This window comes from Melanostigma gelatinosum (assembly GCF_949748355.1).
Source record: "Melanostigma gelatinosum genome assembly, chromosome: 12".
NCBI lineage: Eukaryota > Metazoa > Chordata > Actinopteri > Perciformes > Zoarcidae > Melanostigma > Melanostigma gelatinosum.
The window spans coordinates 4984787-5003171 of NC_136645.1; the positions used below are offsets into that span (position 1 = coordinate 4984787).

At 43.0% G+C, this 18385-nt stretch overlaps 1 protein-coding gene across 2 annotated transcripts in view; it reads left to right on the plus strand.

Annotated features, from left to right (window-relative positions):
* LOC306786200 (echinoderm microtubule-associated protein-like 6) overlaps positions 1–14856 on the plus strand; it is a gene marked incomplete at both ends in the record, with an annotated part of 48958 nt that extends 34102 nt beyond the window's left edge. Inside the window, 23 exons of one of the 2 annotated variants that reach the window (XM_079280897.1) lie at positions 1292–1403; positions 1554–1681; positions 3141–3282; positions 3422–3574; positions 3951–4082; positions 4347–4435; positions 4810–4986; positions 5282–5516; positions 5777–5903; positions 9404–9482; positions 9568–9697; positions 9821–9940; positions 11065–11238; positions 11452–11660; positions 11848–12005; positions 12201–12315; positions 12412–12600; positions 13003–13175; positions 13325–13487; positions 13607–13710; positions 13905–14058; positions 14626–14726; positions 14832–14856. In XM_079280897.1, coding sequence (XP_079137023.1) covers positions 1292–1403; positions 1554–1681; positions 3141–3282; positions 3422–3574; positions 3951–4082; positions 4347–4435; positions 4810–4986; positions 5282–5516; positions 5777–5903; positions 9404–9482; positions 9568–9697; positions 9821–9940; positions 11065–11238; positions 11452–11660; positions 11848–12005; positions 12201–12315; positions 12412–12600; positions 13003–13175; positions 13325–13487; positions 13607–13710; positions 13905–14058; positions 14626–14726; positions 14832–14856 — 3189 coding nt within the window. The remainder of the gene's footprint in view (positions 1–1291; positions 1404–1553; positions 1682–3140; positions 3283–3421; positions 3575–3950; positions 4083–4346; positions 4436–4809; positions 4987–5281; positions 5517–5776; positions 5904–9403; positions 9483–9567; positions 9698–9820; positions 9941–11064; positions 11239–11451; positions 11661–11847; positions 12006–12200; positions 12316–12411; positions 12601–13002; positions 13176–13324; positions 13488–13606; positions 13711–13904; positions 14059–14625; positions 14727–14831) is intronic. The other variant, XM_079280898.1, reaches the window with a different exon arrangement.
* Between the last annotated feature and the right edge of the window lie 3529 nt (positions 14857–18385).

Here is an 18385-nt window from a genome sequence, read left to right on the forward strand (position 1 = left end):
TCTGTCATTGTTTTAACTCCCTCTCTTCAGTCAGTGTACGACTCTCTCTCTCTTTTTATGTAACAGGATTTACGGACAGACGAGCCGATAGAGAGCCTGACAGGAGAGTCTAGATTTACCAAAAACTCCTTTCAATCCATAAAACCTCATCCCTTGTGAGCTCATGTTCAACCTGATTTCATATCACATTTTCTCATGTTTCTTTCTTTATTCAGAAAAACTTGATTCATTATTTGTACTTGAAGGCAGCATCTGTTACATTATAACCTACATCGCATCTCCCAGTAAGCTCTTGAAATTGTCATTAAATTACAGCAATTTAAAAAAGTCAACGTATATCTTCATCTCTTCTGGCTGAAATCAAACGTTCCAGGTGAAACATGTTCAGGTTGTTTTTCTACAAACGTGGAGACGAAAAGTAAGGAATGATGTTGTGACCGTCTGACTCTCAGCCTCCGGTCAGGAGCTTTATAACCAAATTAAGTTTGTAACGTCATCTGCTGCTCACACCTGTCTGATGCTCACTCACATTTTGCTGACTAAAAAGAAAAGTTGGTTGTGCAAGAATTTATGACTCTAATATCTAGAAATGAGGAAAAGTAATCTTGACTGGAAAAGTTTAGTTTTTTAAACAACAACGTCCATTTCCGAGTGTTCACTTTTATATAATATCTTTATTATTATAGAGTTCAGGGTCTCAGTGAATGTTTTATGACTCAAAGCAAAACCTAACTTAAAAAAAAGAGTAAAAATAGACTCTATCCGACACAACGTCGACTGTGTGAGATTCTTCAGAGGAAACATCAAACAGATCTCAGCCTGAGTGGGAGGGTGAGAGAGGAAAAAGCTGTCAGGGGAGGATGACAAGACTGAAGGATGGCAGAGCTGACAGAGGAAGGAAGGAGGAAGGGAGGGAGGGAAGGAGACGGATGTGATGGTCTCTGACTGAAACCAGGGATCTGATAGAGTCAAGATATTCGCTGAGTAAAGATCTGTATTTGCCACTTATTGATTTATCTTATGCACCAGCAAGGATCACGCCACCGCAATGTGATTTTTAAAGGATTAATGAAATGAGGAAGTACTGGATGTTGAGGATGGAAGGAGGAGTGGATAAGGAGGAGTGGGGGAGGAACTGGGATCGGTCTGGGACAGATATTCTGAAGGAGGAGACTCAGTTTGGAGGACAGGATGTGGTATACGGAGGTTTAACAGGTTATTAGAGGAGTGGCCCTGCTCCCAAAACCCAAATGAACGAGTGAAATCAATAAATATAAGTATTTCTTTTCAGGGCTTTGTGACGGGCGGGAAGGACGGTGTGGTGGAGCTGTGGGACGACATGTTTGACCGCTGTCTGAAGACGTACGCCATCAAGAGAGCGTCGCTGTCCCCGGGCTCTAAAGGTGCGCACAACTACCCTTGACCCTAAAACCAAGTGTGTAGAAAACAGTAGAAACTCGTCTATCTAACACTGCCATCAGGTGGACACATGGGGACACACACTTCTGTCTGTATCAATGTGTGTGTGTGTGTGTGTTTGTGTGTTTGTGCAGGGCTGCTGCTGGAGGACAACCCGTCCATCAGGGCCATCACTCTGGGACACGGTCACATCCTGGTAGGAACCAAAAACGGAGAAGTTCTGGAGATCGACAAGACCGGACCCATGACCCTGCTGGTGCAGGTACTGTATGTTGTTCTGACCGGCCGACAGGTGTCTGTGAACTCCTCAAACATAGTCCTGTCAACAGTTGATCCTCTGTTAATAAAGACATATTAAACAGTGGGTAACCGTGAGCAGTTAGCTGATTCTCCACTGTCACATTTATCTTAAAGGGATAGTTTGGGTCTTTTGAAGTGGGCTCGTATCAGGTACTTATCCACAGTCAGTGTTTTACCGACAGTAGATGGCGGTCAACACATGTCCAGTTTGAAGAAACAGACAGAAGTACCAGCACGGCAGCAAAGCAATGTACTGCTGTGGACGGTACACGCTATATTTTCACTGCTTTACCTTATTGTTGTTGTTTCTGATGTGAAACTAAAGCCGTTATCTATGTTCTCTTCAAAGCCTCCTTTGTCAAAAACATACATTTTACCTCGAAGGACAAGTTGCTGGTAAATTGCTGCCTCGATCGTAGTTTGTTTCATGGTTTGACTGAGCAAGAACCTCACACAACATCATTTAAAAAAAACATGAACTATCCCTTTAAATCTGAACGTTTGGCCTCTACGTGAACGGCTAATAACATTTCCCAGAATGCAACAGGTGTCCCAATGGAAAAATAAGTGAAGCTTATTGACACTGACCAGTGGACGTGTTGAGGGACCTGTAAAAAAAGACGATGAGTTTATGGAGGTTCAACATCGTTAACTGACAGAACAATCTCATCATTAGATCCACTCGTCATCATGTGATCATCAGGAGGAAGGACTAACTCTCAATCGACACGAATGAGAAGTCTTTAGAATTTAACAGACATTTCCATGACAACAGGGAAAACGCCATCTGCTGAGGATGATCATGATTATTATTATATATGAAGTGATATCACTGAAAGCTCCACAAGAGCTACGAACTGGACTTGTGCTTCTGCTTCAAGAAATACATTTTATGCCTTTATCAAATGAATCAATTCCATTAGAAGCGTGTGTGTGTGTGTGTGTGTGTGTGGGGGGGAGAGGACCTCAGGTATTTTTAAATGTCTGGCAGTCTGGTACTGCACCTGTTGCCATGGTGAGGAGAGCCGTCTGCTGCAGATCGATCAGCAGTTGCAGAATAAAATGTTTCGTGTTTTTAACGATAACGGCAGCGTAACAAAAAGAGACGCTGGGCTCTACACTACTTTGTGACTCAATTCTAACATATTTCGAGAAGAATATTAATTGTAAATTACAAAAAAACAAAAAGATTGACCTGAAAATCATGCAGATAAAGTGGTCTTGGTGGCCCTGAGCGGTGTCTGCAGGTAGTCCATATGTAGCCTAAGAGGCGAAACCCAGGGTGCAAAGCATCCAGGGATTACAGTGAGTAAATTAGATTCAACAACCAAACTGAGCGGTCCAGTGTCTTACAGTAAATACAGTAAACATATGTCTTCCTATTGATAACTGCGCGTGTGTGTGTGTGTGTGTGTGTGCAGGGTCACATGGAGGGAGAGGTCTGGGGTCTGGCCCCTCACCCCCTCCTCCCCGTCTGCGCCACCGTCAGCGACGATAAAACCCTTCGTCTGTGGGAGACGTCGGCCAATCACCGCATGGTGGCCGTCCGCAAGCTGAAGAGAGGTGAAGAGATAAAGGACCAGACCGCCTGCTCCAATGCGTTTTTACAAATCCTGTACTTCAGACTCTATTGTCCAAATCATACATCAGTTCTCAGATTAACTCACAAGGAAACCAGTGACGGACTGTGTGTGTTTTCCAGGCGGTCGCTGCTGTGCCTTCTCCCCTGATGGGAAGGCGTTGGCCGTCGGTCTGAGCGACGGTGGCGTGCTGGTGGTGAACGCCGACACACTGGAGGACCTTCTGAGCTTCCACCATCGCCGCGACGCCATCTCTGACATCCGCTTCACCCCAGGTACACACACACACACACACTTGCCCACCAGTGTAACCAATACTCTCGGCTCTGTGTCAACAGCCTGCAGTTCAGTCAAAGTTTCACAAAGTTGTTGTCACGTGACTGTTGGTCTCAGTCGAGTCAATCACAGCTTCCCAGTTGTGCTTAGGAGTGCAGAGTTCAATGTTTTTACAGGATCTGGCTCGTGCAAGTGGTTTACTTTCATCAAAATTATGAATGAGACAATGAAATAGACAGCTTTGACAGCTTTGGTTTCGACAAATGGTCTGTTCAAGCACCATAGCAAAAGTTAGAATCCAATGATAATGTCTGTTGTTTTTTTCAAGAACACATGCTGGCGGAAATATCCACTCATCCTCACACATGTTCTCAGACGTAGGTAAATTCCTGGCGGTGGCGTCACATGACAGCTTTGTGGACATCTACAACGTGCTGAGCAGTAAGAGAGTGGGGATCTGCAAAGGGGCGTCCAGTTACATCACACACATCGACTGGGACGCTCGAGGTAACACGCAGCGCTCTACATCTTCACCTGTTGCTCATATTTAAAGTTTTAAAGTCCCCCGAACATGTTTCACTGCACTGTGCTGAATGATGGTGGCTTCACTTTTCAGAACCTGAGGTTGCTGCCTCAAGTTAATGAATTCAACAATTATAAAAGATCCATTATTTATATATATGTGTGTGTGTGTGTGTGTGTGTGTGTGTGTGTGTGTGTGTGTGTGTGTGTGTGTGTGTGTGTGTGTGTGTGTGTGTGTGTGTTTTGCAGGTAAACTGCTGCAGGTGAACACAGGAGCCAAAGAGCAACTTTTCTTCGAAGCCCCGAGAGGAAGACAACAAACCATCAAAAACTCTGAGGTGTGTGTGTGTGTGTGTGTGTTGGCTCGGAGGATTTTCTGCTGAGTTCGGATCTTTATCACAATCTTCAAGCTAAGCCTTTCCTGAGTATGTCTGCAGAACATCCCAGTTTGTTTGATATGACAGATGAATGCTGGGAGAAACAAAACCAAGGCTGGATTAAACATATAATGTGCCTGCCAGCTAAACATCATGTGCCAACTCAACATTTAATTGAAGAAATACAACAGAATCGTGCTATTTTCAGAACTTTGTTGTTCTGGGTTACTTATCTCAGTGTTATTGTCCTATTTCTAATCTTACTGTTGTGTGATGGTGTGTATTATGTTACTGTGTGTGTGTGTGTGTGTGTGTGTGTGTGTGTGTGTGTGTAGCTGGAGCGAGTCGAGTGGTCCAGCTGGACGTGTGTTCTGGGTTCGAGCTGTGACGGGATCTGGCCGACGCACAGCGACATCACCGACATCAACGCCGCGTCGCTCACCGGAGACAGAACGCTGCTCGCCACCGGAGACGACTTCGGCTTCCTGAAAGTGTTCGGCTACCCTGTCCGAGTACGTGAGATGGGGTCGCTGGTTGCTCTTTCCATGTGAACATTTACCTCAGATTAACATGTGATAGACATGAGATAAACAGGGGTGTTTATGAGTAAATATTTTATCTAACTTCCAGACATTATTTTAAAATAATTCGAGAATTTATTAACTTTCTTTCGTTACAGCTTTATGTTGCCTCTCTTCTTTTATCTCCTTATTTCTTTCTTTGCTCTGTTGTTGCATTCCCCTTTCTTTCTAAATTTTAAATGTAGGACTTGTATTTCTATCAGTATTTTTGTTCTCCTCCCTCCAGGGTCAGTACGCTCGCTTTAAGCGTTACGTGGGCCACAGCGCTCAGGTGACAAACGTCCGCTGGGCTCAGGACGACTCGGCGCTGCTGACGGTTGGCGGGGCCGACACCGCCCTGATGATCTGGGCGAGGGAGCGAGGAGGCGGGGTCAGTGCAGAGGGGGAGGGGCCTTTGTGTTGCGACACCCGACCCACCGTGGACAGCGAGGAGTCGGACGACGACATCGAAGAGGACGGAGGTGGGTGTGTCCATATTTTTGTCAAGAAGCAATTCTGCACAAACAAGCGCCCTAAAACAACATCTGCAGTTTGCTGCAGCAGAATGCAAGATGAGCCGTGGACAGACACAGAGGTGCACACAATCACTCACAGGCCGACGCGTACACACGACAGATATTAACGGCAATGATAATCCAAGCCTAGCACGACCTTTGCGCAACTAAACTTAAATGTATCTGTGTGTGTGTGTGTGTGTGTGTGTGTGTGTGTTCATGCGAAGGCTACGACAGTGACGTTGCCCGAGAGAAAACGGTGGATTACACCACTAAGATGTACGCCGTCAGCATCAGGGAGATGAGAGGAACCAAACCTCACCACCAGCTGAAGGAGGTGTCTGCTGAGGAGAGGTATACACACACACTCACACACACACACACACACATTTTAACAAGGGGCCGAGACAATGGAGTAATGGAACTTTACTGTCTGCTGGGAAAAACAGAGAAGTGAAAGGACTGAAATTAATTTCTGAGCAGAATAAATAAACTACATTTCTATTAGAGAAGCAGAGGTGGAAGACGTACTCAGATCTTGTTCTGTATATTCTTGCCTGCTGCAGTTTAAGCTTTAAAATACTCCATTTACACTTAAAAGCTTTAGAAACAGTTTGTATTCTGGTGTTGTTGACATTCAGCGTGATGTTTTTTTGAATTTACAACACTGAGATTGTTTGTACAGTCTGACATTTTCAGCAAACTCTTGATTGCCTATTCATCCATTCATGTTATCCTTGGTGTGTGTCATCAGTGGTTACTGTGTGTGTGTGTATTTGTGTGTGTTTGTACCTGTGTGTTTAAATTTTGCATCTCAAGCATGCACAGCATGCACAGCACGCACAGTTTCTGCATGATCGATTCGTGTTTTTTGCTCCCTTCATGAAACAAACTTTGTGGCTCAGTGTGTCTGTTTCCACATTGCACACGCTAACGCATTATTATAATTTCAGTGTTTTCAGTGACTTTCTGTCTTCACAACGCTCATCAATAAAGGGCATTGACAAACACTGAAATGAAATAACGACTGACGTTTAATCGTGCGCGACAAGATTAACAACCAAATTCTGAAACAAATTTTGAAAGTGAAAGAATGAATCACCAATCCTTCAATGTAAACTAAACGCACTTCTTCCTTGCTGCGGTAGTGACTTTAAAGCTCTCCCAGAAAGAGTACCTTACCGCCAAGATGTAAAAAAAAAAAAAAGGAAGGAAATTCTAATTGTTTTTGTGAATTTGCAGCAGTACAGACACAAAAGTCAGCCTTTTCCACGACTGGAACTTAAGGACCTGTAACTTCAGGTGCATTCAACAGCTGGTTTGCGTCATGCATCATGTGTTTAAGAAGTTTAATTCTTCCATATACAGGTCTGACTCAGAATACCCGCCTCGTAATCTGTGTAAAATGTAATTGTTTGCAGAGTGTTGTGTGACGTTAAAAGTTACAAAAAAGCTCAGAAAGTGTTTTTTCCTGTGTCCAAGTACACAAAGTACCCTTGTGTGTTTCTAACAGAAAGACTTTTGCTTTTGACCCTTTGTGCTACCCTTACTTCCTGAGTGTTGCTCTCTGGCCTTGTTTGTAGAAACTTTTAATGTCTGTGTTGTGTTTTAACTTGCATTCCCCTGGAGGCAGGGCATTGTCAAGTAAGTATGAAACTTACTGTGTAGATGACTTTTAGATGGGCTAAATGTCAATATGATAAGTCTGATTAGATCATATGTTCTGTGTTACAGCGTCAGAATGTCGGGATGCCTTGAACAAACAGAAAAATAGCTCTAATATACTGCTTGTATATAGTCTTCTAGTGATTTGATCGCAGAAGAGAAAAACTTGGAGTTTCTTTATCCAAAATCTTGATTTAATGATCTTGATTAACATTCTCTGTCTTTCATTTCATTCCCGTATGACATGTAATGGAGGTTTGGTTTATGACCGGCGCCAACATCTGCTGGTTCTGTTGGCGTCCATTCAACTTAAATAAATAGATCCAAGTAAAACAAAGCACTACACAAACAATAAAGCAACAGGTTTGGTCTGAGTGATGGCAAATAGAACACAGGTAAACGACTCGAAAAAGGAAAGAAGTTTAAGTTTATTGTTGTGGATATTTTAAAGGAAGAGTGTGTGAGATTTAGTCCCTCTCGTCTGGTAAAGGTATCTTTAAGATTGTATCACTACAAGGAGCTACTCTTATCAATGCTCTGTTCTTTTCCATGACTAAACAATTTATTTCAAAAACACATATAGTATTTTTAAAAAAAGAATGAATTCAGAACAGGATTCGAAGTTATTTACAATTTAGATATCACCAAATATTGTTTCTAGAGTTTACAAGAGCAAATTCACTTTGTTAAATTAGTAATATCTCACTGGAAACAAATCTAAAATGTCAATATAATGTAAAAATTCACTATTTTCGATCAAAGTAATCCAGCTCGTCCACAACTAACTGTTAACATTATACTTCCCGAAGTAAAGCACCATGGCAACAGTGGTTCCTAAACGTAGAGCAGGGTATGGTTGTCTGAAGGGGGGCTCACAGTGTCAGACTTTGAAAACTCTTGCACTAAAAAAGATCTGACTCAGGACTAACAACTGACTCTCAGTGCCTGTGCATGTCAGCCTGTTAACACAGTTAGCAACACTAGCATGTTAGCCTGAAAACAAGCCAGTATGAGTAGCATGGTAGCATTTTGTTAGCATGTAGCTATAGCACCCAGCTAGTCACATTATAGTTTCTCTGAGGCATGAGGCCTTTATGTGTGCTTGAGTGAGTGTTGTTGTTGTGTTTGTTTGTGAAGAGGTGTGTGTGTGTGTGTGTGTGTGTGTGTGTGTGTGTGTGTGTGTGTGTGTGTGTGTGTGTGTGTGTGTGTGTGTGTGTGTGTGTGTGTGTGTGTGTGTGTGTGTGTGTGTGAGTGTGAGATTGTTGGCATTACCTCAAACTGTCTGGATTTATAATCTCAGAATCTCACATTTTTGGGGAATGAATCTAGATTTTGGTGTAAGAGTCTCTATAGTTATTTAAAATGGTTGTAATATAAGTATTAATAGCAATACTAATATCAGTGTTCTTTACTTTATTTGTAACAAAGTGCTTTGTGTTGGTAGACGAAGTTAATCAGTTCATCAGATGCCATCTTGGATGATGACGTTTGCATGTATGGTGGCTCTGAGCGGTCAAACAACGTTTGCGAGAAACTGCAAAAAATCAAACCTCTTCCGAAAACTGTAAGGAAAAGACAACATTTCTGACTTGATTTGTAAATGTGATGTATTTATTTTTAAACGTGCAGAAATGTTGACGAAAAATACAGACTTGGTGTGCAAAGGCCTTCACTAAACTACTTTACTATCACGTTTATCTGATAATGCCACTACGGTATTGCTCAGTACATGTACCACATCGACTTACTACACCAGTACTTTACCATTTATACTACCATAATATAACTTTTGCTAATAGTAATACTACTATTACAGTAAGGTACTATTATTACAGTATACTCTTACAAAATATTGCTTTTACAACTATTACTCACTGCTTTACCCTTTTCTCTTACTCTTAGCTTTACTGATACAAATACCTACCACATTGTCACTTCTTTCTTACTGTTACTACTTGTATTACAACTGTTAGTATGCTTACTACTTCTTCTAAGTTATTTAAGTACTCAGTATTCATAGCACGAGTAGGGTTTGTGACAGAAGGAACAAAAAGAACCCATCTGTCTGTGGCTGACCTGTCTGTCTGTCCTGTCTGTCTTCAGACTGACCATGCTGTCTGACTGTTCCTCCACCCATCTTTGATGGAGGTTGATTGATTACTTGATTAATAGTCTGATTGGTCCTCCAGGCCTCCGGTCAGTCGAGCGGCGCCGCAGCCGGAGAAACTCCAGAAGAACAACGTCTCCAAGAAGAAGAGACTGGTGGAGGTTTGTCTTTCTCTCTACCTGTCTCTCTCGCTCACAGTCTGTCTGTCTGCCCTCCTGTTTACCTGTCTCCTCCTCTCTCTCGTAGGACATGGTGTTGGATCACGTGTTTGGTTTTCGGGGCTACGATTGTCGCAACAACCTGCACTACCTCAACGACGGCACCGACATCGTCTACCACACTGCTGCCACCGCCATCGTCCACAGCCTCTCCACCGGTAACCAGTACTCAGAGCTTCTACTTAAAGGAAAAGTGTGCTTTTGAGGATTTAATGGGATCCATAACTATGTTTTAATCAGTGCATCAAAGTGATGCGTTCATGTGACCTCTTGTGCTGCAGGAACTCAGAGTTTCTACCTGGAACACACTGATGACATCCTCTCTCTCACCGCCAATCAGCACCCGAAATACAAAAATGTCATCGCCTCGGGACAGATCGGTACACTGAGTGTGTGTGTGTGTGTTTCTGCATGTTCGTGTGTTTCTCTACTAACTCGTCTGAGCTAAACGAGTCCTGCTTGTCTCTCCTCTGCTTCATGTTTAACCTGCTTGCTTTACTTGTTTTCCACTGAGAGTGAATCGAAACAGACCGACAACACTTAACATAGAGGAAGCTTCATCTTTAAAAGGAAATCAGCAGATGTAAAGTTCATTTGAAGAAGCAGAAGGGACGGAATGGAAATTGTTTCATGTGGTTTATATCTTTGCGGAAAGAAGCGTAGAGAGCAGGAGAGGGGCTTTCATTAAGTTCAGCTTTTTTGTATGAATAAAACAGTTATCAGCTGATACCACAGTGACAAAAATACTCTGTAACAAGTAAAAGTCCTGCATTTAAATGGTACTTCAGAAAAAGTATAATCAGGAAAATGTATTTAAAGTATTAAAAGCAGAAACATGTCCCCTGTGACTGTTGTACTATTTAATATTATATCATTCGATTATTATTATTTATGAAAAACAGGGTTTTACTGTTGTAGATGGTTGAAGTGGAGCTCATTTTGAATTTAGGATTATTTTATTTATGCATTAATCTGCTGATTATTTTAAGGTTGATATAAGCAGCAAGACTGACCCATAAATATTTATCTTTGCTGTCATGGCTGAGCCTCTTTGAAACAACTCACTTCACGTTTTTATCTGTTTTTTTGTTTTGTTTTTGTACGTGTGTGTGTGTGTGCGTGTGCGTGTGTGTGTGTTTTGGCTGGCCTCATTTGTCGCCATCTCTCTCACAACACCTCAGGTGACGTCAGTGAACTGCCAGGTAAAAAACAAACCGCACCCCGCCTCTCCACGACAGACACCCTGACACCCAGAGACCAGCGGCAGAGTTTCAGCAGGAACTCAGCATTTCCCTTCTTCCAAAGCCAACAGGAAAAAAAAAATCTAAAAACAGATTGGTTGATGACGCTACCAGTGTGATGTTTAAACAGAGAAGCACTGCTGTTGGTCTGGTTGTCAGGGTGTTTGTAGGCTGCATTGATCCCTCTCCCTGCTCTGTTTCTGTGACACTCTGTCGCCCTTCTGTCATGATGAAAACCTCGCTCTGTGCCCACTCTCCTCTCTCCTCTCTCGATCTGTGCGTAGGCACCACTCCCTCCATCCATGTGTGGGATGCGATGAGTAAACAGACTCTGTCCATCCTCCGCTGTCCTCACACTAAAGGCGTCGGCTACGTTAACTTCAGCGCCACAGGGAAGCTGCTACTGTCCGTTGGAGTGGATCCTGAACACACCATCACTGTGTGGCGCTGGCAGGAAGGTCAGACGGCCTCGTCGTTAAAAGAGTCAAAGTCCATGAATTGAAAATGTTCCTGTTGCAAATCTGGAAGCATGAAATGTTTTTACATGATAAATTACTCAAACCATTGAAATATTATCGATCAATGTGTTGACAGATGACAAGATCTTGGTGCGTACATGATGTGAGAATAGTAATTAAGATAAAAATACATTTAAAATAACTCCACTGCAGGATCCAAGGTGTGCAGTAAAGCCGGACACCCGGACCGGATCTTCGTGGTGGAGTTTCGGCCGGACTCGGACTCCCAGTTTGTGTCGGTGGGAATTAAACATGTGAAGTTCTGGACGCTGGCCGGCGGCGCTCTGATGTACAAGAAGGGCGTGGTGGGGACGGTGGAGGACGGCAGGATGCAGACGATGCTGTCTGTCGCCTTCGGTGCTGTGAGTCACCTCCAGAATTATTGTCGCTGTTTGTAAAATCACCTGAAATGGGACACGACTAAATATAGACGCAATATAAATATTGATAAAACTAAGGTACTGAGTGTTTGTCTATCAGAATTACTGTTATTAATCGTATGAAATGTGATTCATGATTCGGTTTTTCTTCCTGAATGCGTGTTTGCAGAATAACTTGACGTTCACTGGAGCCATTAACGGGGACGTGTACGTGTGGCGGGATCACTACCTGCTGAGGGTGGTGGCGAAGGCTCACACCGGGCCGGTGTTCACCATGTACACCACGCTGAGAGACGGACTCATCGTCACCGGCGGCAAGGAGAGGCCGTGAGTAACACACCTACAGATGCACACTAACGGACATTCTTCATTTTACCTCATGGAAAAGCTGTCAATATTTACATTAACCCATTTTTCCCAAAGAACATATTTAGTGGGAAAAATAATTTTTTTTGTCTTGAAATCTCAGAAACAAATGATTTGTTGTGTGTGTGTGTGTGTGTGTGTGTGTGTGTGTGTCAGGACTAAGGAGGGCGGTGCGGTGAAGCTCTGGGATCAGGAGATGAAACGTTGCCGAGCCTTCCAGCTGGAGACGGGACAGCAGGTGGAGTGTGTCCGATCCGTCTGCAGAGGCAAAGTGAGAAGTTTTGATTTTTGATCTTCACCCCTCAGCTATCGTCCTCCCTCAGGCCAGATCTTCATCACCAGCCCACGTCCTCCTCTTCCTCCTCAGGGTAAGATCCTGGTGGGGACGAAGGACGGGGAGATCATCGAGGTCGGGGAGAAGAACGCAGCGTCCAACTTGCTGCTGGACAGTCACGCTCGGGGGGGGATCTGGGGCGTGACTGCTCATCCTGCCAAAGAGCTCTGCATCACCGCCAGTGACGACGCCACCATCCGACTGTGGGACCTCACTGACAAGGTACACACACACACACACACACACACACACACACACACACACACACACACACACACACACACCATCTCACTGTCACAGACTAAGTGGTAAGAGATACTATAATTATTCATGAAAAAAAGAAAATATGAATCAGTGTGAATATATGCAGATTTTCTTCTCAAGTCACTGCAGCTCTCCTGTCCTGGTCGTTGCACATCCCGATGCTATTTATGTGACAAAGTCTGTCAGACAGAAATATAAACAACTGGTGACTCACACACAGACTCAGCAGGTGAAAAACAATCCCACATTCGCTGTCACGGCTTGTAATAATATCCTTCCTCCAAACTCTCCAGAGGGATGTTTATTCATATTCTCGTGCGTTGAATGAGTTCTTGTTTCTTTTTCTCTCCCTTTATGTAGAAATTGTTGAACAAGGTGTGTGTCGGCCACGCAGCCCGGTGTGTGAGCTACAGCGCAGACGGAGAGATGCTGGCCGTGGGGATGAAGAACGGCGAGTTCCTCGTCCTCCTCGCCAACACGCTGAAGATGTGGGCGAAGAAACGAGACCGCAGCGTCGCCATCCAGGACATCCGGTGGGAGAGAGAGCGGAGTTTGAAAATACACATTTTTTTATCAAATAAAGCTGTCAGATAAATGTAGTATTTGTTTTTTTTAAGTATTTGTACTTGGTTAATGGTAAATGGACTCTTGTATGAACTCTTGTGTGTGTGTGTGTGTGCAGGTTCAGTCCGGACCGGCGGCTGTTGGCGGTCGGTTCTGTGGAGAACACGGTGGATATCTACGATGTGAGCGGAGGACCGACTCTGAACCGGCTGGTTTACTGCAGCGACATCCCTGCTTTCATCCTGCAGCTCGACTTCTCTGCTGACAGCTGTTACATACAGGTATATACACACACATGTATCCATATTATACATGTATAAACACTGTATACAAAGTATATATGCTGTATAATGGACCTGGATTACCTAGAAACCTAACATTCTGTGTGTTGTTTCTGCAGGTGTCTACAGTAGCTTATAAGCGGCAGGTGTTTGAGGCTCCTTCAGGGAAGCTGGTGAACGACCAGACCATCATCGACAGAATCACCTGGGCCACTTGGACCAGGTCTCTCTCTCTCTCTCTCTCTCTCTCTCTCTCTCTCTCTCTCTCTCTCTCTCACTCACTCACACGATTCGTAAACAAAGACATTCACAGATGTAAACACGCTCTCGCCTTATACTTTATGGCATAAACATGTCATAAGAAGCTCACAGTATATTAGTAGTTTTGCAACTAAACTTGCCTTTTCTCTCCCACAGCATCCTGGGAGATGAAGTTTTGGGGATATGGCCGCGAAACGCAGACAAAGCTGAAGTTAACTGTGCGTGTGTGTCTCACGCCGGCCTGAACGTCGTCACCGGTGACGACTTCGGATTGGTCAAACTGTTCGACTTTCCCTGCACAGAGAAGTTTGTGAGTCACCCACGTTTACATTTGAGCTCTCAAAAACATGTTCCACAAGAAAAAAAAACCTTGTTTTATCCATGTCTTGTGCACAGCAGTTATATCTTTTGCTAGCAAGATAAAAATAAATACATACCGTCCCCCGAAAAAGGGTAGCAAAGGTTGTCTGTCCGAGCAGCCTATTACGACAAACACAGGACTTTCACCCTGCAGAACACGGTTTGTGTTGTTTTTTAAGTTACGGCCGCAAGTGAACTTACTTAAAGGTATAGTTCAGGTGTTTTGAAGTGGGGTTGTATGAGGTCTGTATACATAGTTCTACAGTACTGACTGAGCACTGGCACCGGGGGAAAAGCAATGCACTGCTGTGGACGGGGGTTTAAGTGTACGCAATATTTCGAATATTTTCACCCCTTAACCTTGCCGTCAGAGCTGAAGCAGTTATGCTCGTCTATGCTCTCTTCAAAACCACCAGACTTACTGCTGCCTCTATTGGTTATTGTGTGCTTTGGTCCCATGCTGGTGATTCTGTCTGCTTCTGGCGGAGTGCTGACCGCCATACCTTTATGTCTGCAGGCCAAACACAAGCGCTACCTCGGCCACTCGGCTCATGTGACCAACATCCGGTTCTCCCATGAAGACAAATACGTGATCAGCACAGGAGCAGACGATTGCAGGTAAAACCGATCACTGATCGGTAACAGTCACCTGATACATATAGCTACAACATGAAACATTATTTGGAGAGAGAGAGAGTGTTAACGTCTGTTTGTGTGTTTCAGTGTGTTTGTGTGGAAATGCCTGTAAAACGCAGAGACTTCTACCGTCTGGTGACGCTTTTATCCAAAGCGCCTTAACAGCACCACAAGTGGATCCAGAGGGAATCGAACCTGCAACCTTGAACTTTTCGTTTTTAGAATTTAGAAGTTGGAGATGGAAGAAGACGAGACGTTTGGATTGTGTTCTGGTGGCGAGGCAGAAAAGTTCAGACTGAAGCGGAACACCTGAGACGCTTCATGATGGATCCCAAAAGATGAACAAATGAAGAAACCAGAAGAATCACAAGTTGTTTGTTCTTGGTCTGAACTTTGTTTTTGGTTTACGTGAATTCACAACTGCCCAGTTAGTCACAGTGAAGAAGAGGTTCAACTTACTGTCGTGTTGTTCTGCTCAATCACCATCTCGTCCTCACAGTGTCGTCATTGTCGTCAGTGCACCGCAAGGTCCAGAGAAAGAAGGTTCAACACAACATGTTCGGATTTTCACAAAAAAAAGAAACGATTCGTCCAGGGGCCAGATGCATAAATGAACCAGACTGACAATAGAAAGAGACAAAGATCCCTCAGAGCAACAGTTGAATAAGAATAGAAGAAATCACCAGTCGTTGGTAAAAGAAACCCGGAAGTTTAGCATCAAAATGTGTGAAGATTTAAATAAGAACAGGTTTCTGTTTCACTGTCGAGTGAACAAATAATGCAGCCGATAACAAGCTGGAATCAACAGGCAACATGTTCAAACTTCACAGGAGAAATAGAAGGTTAGTCTAGTGTTAGCACTACTGGGATATCAGCTGACAAATCACAGTTTAAACCTCTACAATCTAACGGCTGAGTAGACTGCAGAGTCTGTTTTCCAAAGATCGACTGGAAACGAATTAATCTCCGAGATGAAACTGAATTCTCCCGTCTTGCAACACTGTGGGGACATCCACTAAAGGAAGGTTTGTGTTTGTCTCTTTTATACATCTGCCTCCTGGACTCGTCTCAGTAACGTTGCTGATGCTGCATTCAGGTTACCTTTGAGAAAAACAACCCCACTGATGGGACCATTTAAAGGACAAACTGTAACACACTGGGTTATACTTGTTCTGACCGAGCTGCTGAGAGGACACTGGTGTTAGAAATCGTACGTATCATTCAAGACTTTCTGAACTGGGATCACTGGGACGGAACACTGGACCGGGAGAAAAGATATGATTCATATTCACAGAAACATTTTGGAGTTTGTCTGTAACCGAGAAAAGATTTGATTTCAACTCACTTTTCATTTCAAAGAGCCTTTCTGTCGATACCACCACACTTAAGTGCCTTTCTGGGTCTTTCTATCTGTGTTTGTTTTCTTCTTTTCCTTGGGAGTGGGATATTTCATACACTGTGTTTTTATTTAATCCACAGTTGAACTTATTTTGTACTCTGTCTGGTGCTACACTGAGAATGTTCAAACTTTTATTCATCCAAAATGGACGGACATATAAGAATATTTTCTTTTTGTTTTTAAAGACTTGAAACATCCAAAGCATCGTGATCGCCAAATGAGAACAGGACATCGGAAGGAAAGAAATATGGGAGGAACATCTGTGGAAACATCTAAATGTTATTTATGCCTAAATTATAATGTGGATGAGTTTTTTGTGTCTGAACTGTTGATTATTAACTTTTAACTGCTGTGAGAAGTGTCTGTTTGTGTGAAGAAAAACAGAGTATTCATTGATCGTCTACCTTCGACACACTCAGGTCAGAGGGTCCCTGAAGTAATCACAGAGGCAGCATTGTTGACAAAAAATAGTTTTTATTGATGCAGCAGATCACAGCCGGAAAAAATCCACAATAAATGAAAGTTTTATACTTAAAGCTAAAAGGAATCTTCTTTTCCTGCGTCACTATTAGATTTAAGTTCAGCGGTCAAAGGTCTGAAACAGAGACAGCGGAAGTTTAATTAGTAAAACGAAAACTTAATGTTACAGCAGGAAAATGAAAAATAAAGAAAGCAGTCTCACTATGACGCTGTTAGGATTTTAAAAGGAGCATACAGCACAGCACACCACGCAGAGACTGCTTTAAAACACTTTGTATTGTTGTGTTCGAGGACATTTTGACATCTCAGTTCTTTTGAGTTCATGAGCTGCATTGACACACAATGAGACAACAGGGAGGCTGTAAAATGACGAGGTGGATTCGGAAATGTCTCGCTTTAAAGAGTTTGTTGCTCAGCAGCTGATTCTCATCTTCCACCCTTCACCTTATAATACAGTTTTGCCTTTTTAGTGTCTTTCTTTTGTAGCGAAATGGGACCACAACTGATGTCCTTGCACAACGAGAATAAATGAAACATTAAATCTTGATTATATCACAGCTAAGAAGCGTTGTTCGACCCGACAACACATGTCACGACCTGAAGTGAGCTACTGCTTCTAAAACGATAATAAAATGTGGAACTATCAAAGTTACAGATTCATTACAGTTCAAATATTGAATGAATAAACAAAGAATAAAGTTCACAATCAAATAGGCCTTCCTGGGCTGGTTGCATGCACAATATGTCGAGGCAGTTGCTGAAGCACATTTCTACTTCATCATTGAGTTCATTATTTATCTCTTCATTTAAAATTTGTGACTTTGTACTCGGCTTGCCGTTATTTATGGCTTGCCCTAAATTCAGTATTGTTAAAGTATGCATACATCTATTTAAATTGGATTGTGTCTATAATTGTTCTACCAGAGAGAATACCCGCTGGTAATAATGTCCTTCCTCCAGACTCTCCAGAGGGATATTTATTGGAAGAGTTATTAAATCATATTTTTTACTCATATATTGGATGAGTTCTTGTTTCTTGTTCTCTCTCTTTCTGTAGAACCCGTAGAACAAGGTGTGAGTCAGTCACGCAGCCCGGTGAGTGAGCTACAGTGCAGATGAGATAATTTGCAGTGGGGATGAAGAACGGCGAGCTCCTCCTCCTCCTCCTCCTCCTCCTCCTCCTCCTCCTCCTCCTCCTCCTCCTCCTCCTCCTCCTCCTCCACCCACTGAAGACGTGGGCGAAGAACTGAGACCGCAGCACCTCCATCCAGGACATCTGGTGTTAGAGCGTGGAGGGGGTGACAGAGAGACAAAGTTTTGCATTTCACAAAGATTTTAAATATAAATAAACATAAATCAAAGATGGAGGAAGTATTAAAATACTTCATTTTAGTGAAGTACTAATACTACACTGTTAAAATACGGTTACAAATAAAAGTCCTGCATTGACAATGTTATAGTATGTCGTCAGAATCTCATGAAAAGAATCATAGTACAGTATGACATAAGCTGAAAACAAGTAATTCTATTGATACCTGAATACGTCTAAATGAGAAGAGATAAGAGCATCTCAATCTGTGAAAAGTAAAACTTATTTAAGTGTGTCTGCCTGAGGCTGTCCTCTGGAGAAAAGTCTGAACTGTCCAATCACTTGATTTGTTAAACGTAAAGACTGGAGTCAAACATCCTTTAATTGAAATGATACATGTTGTAAAGGGAATGCTGTGAGGTGGTGCGTCTGAGACAAACAGACAAATCTCAG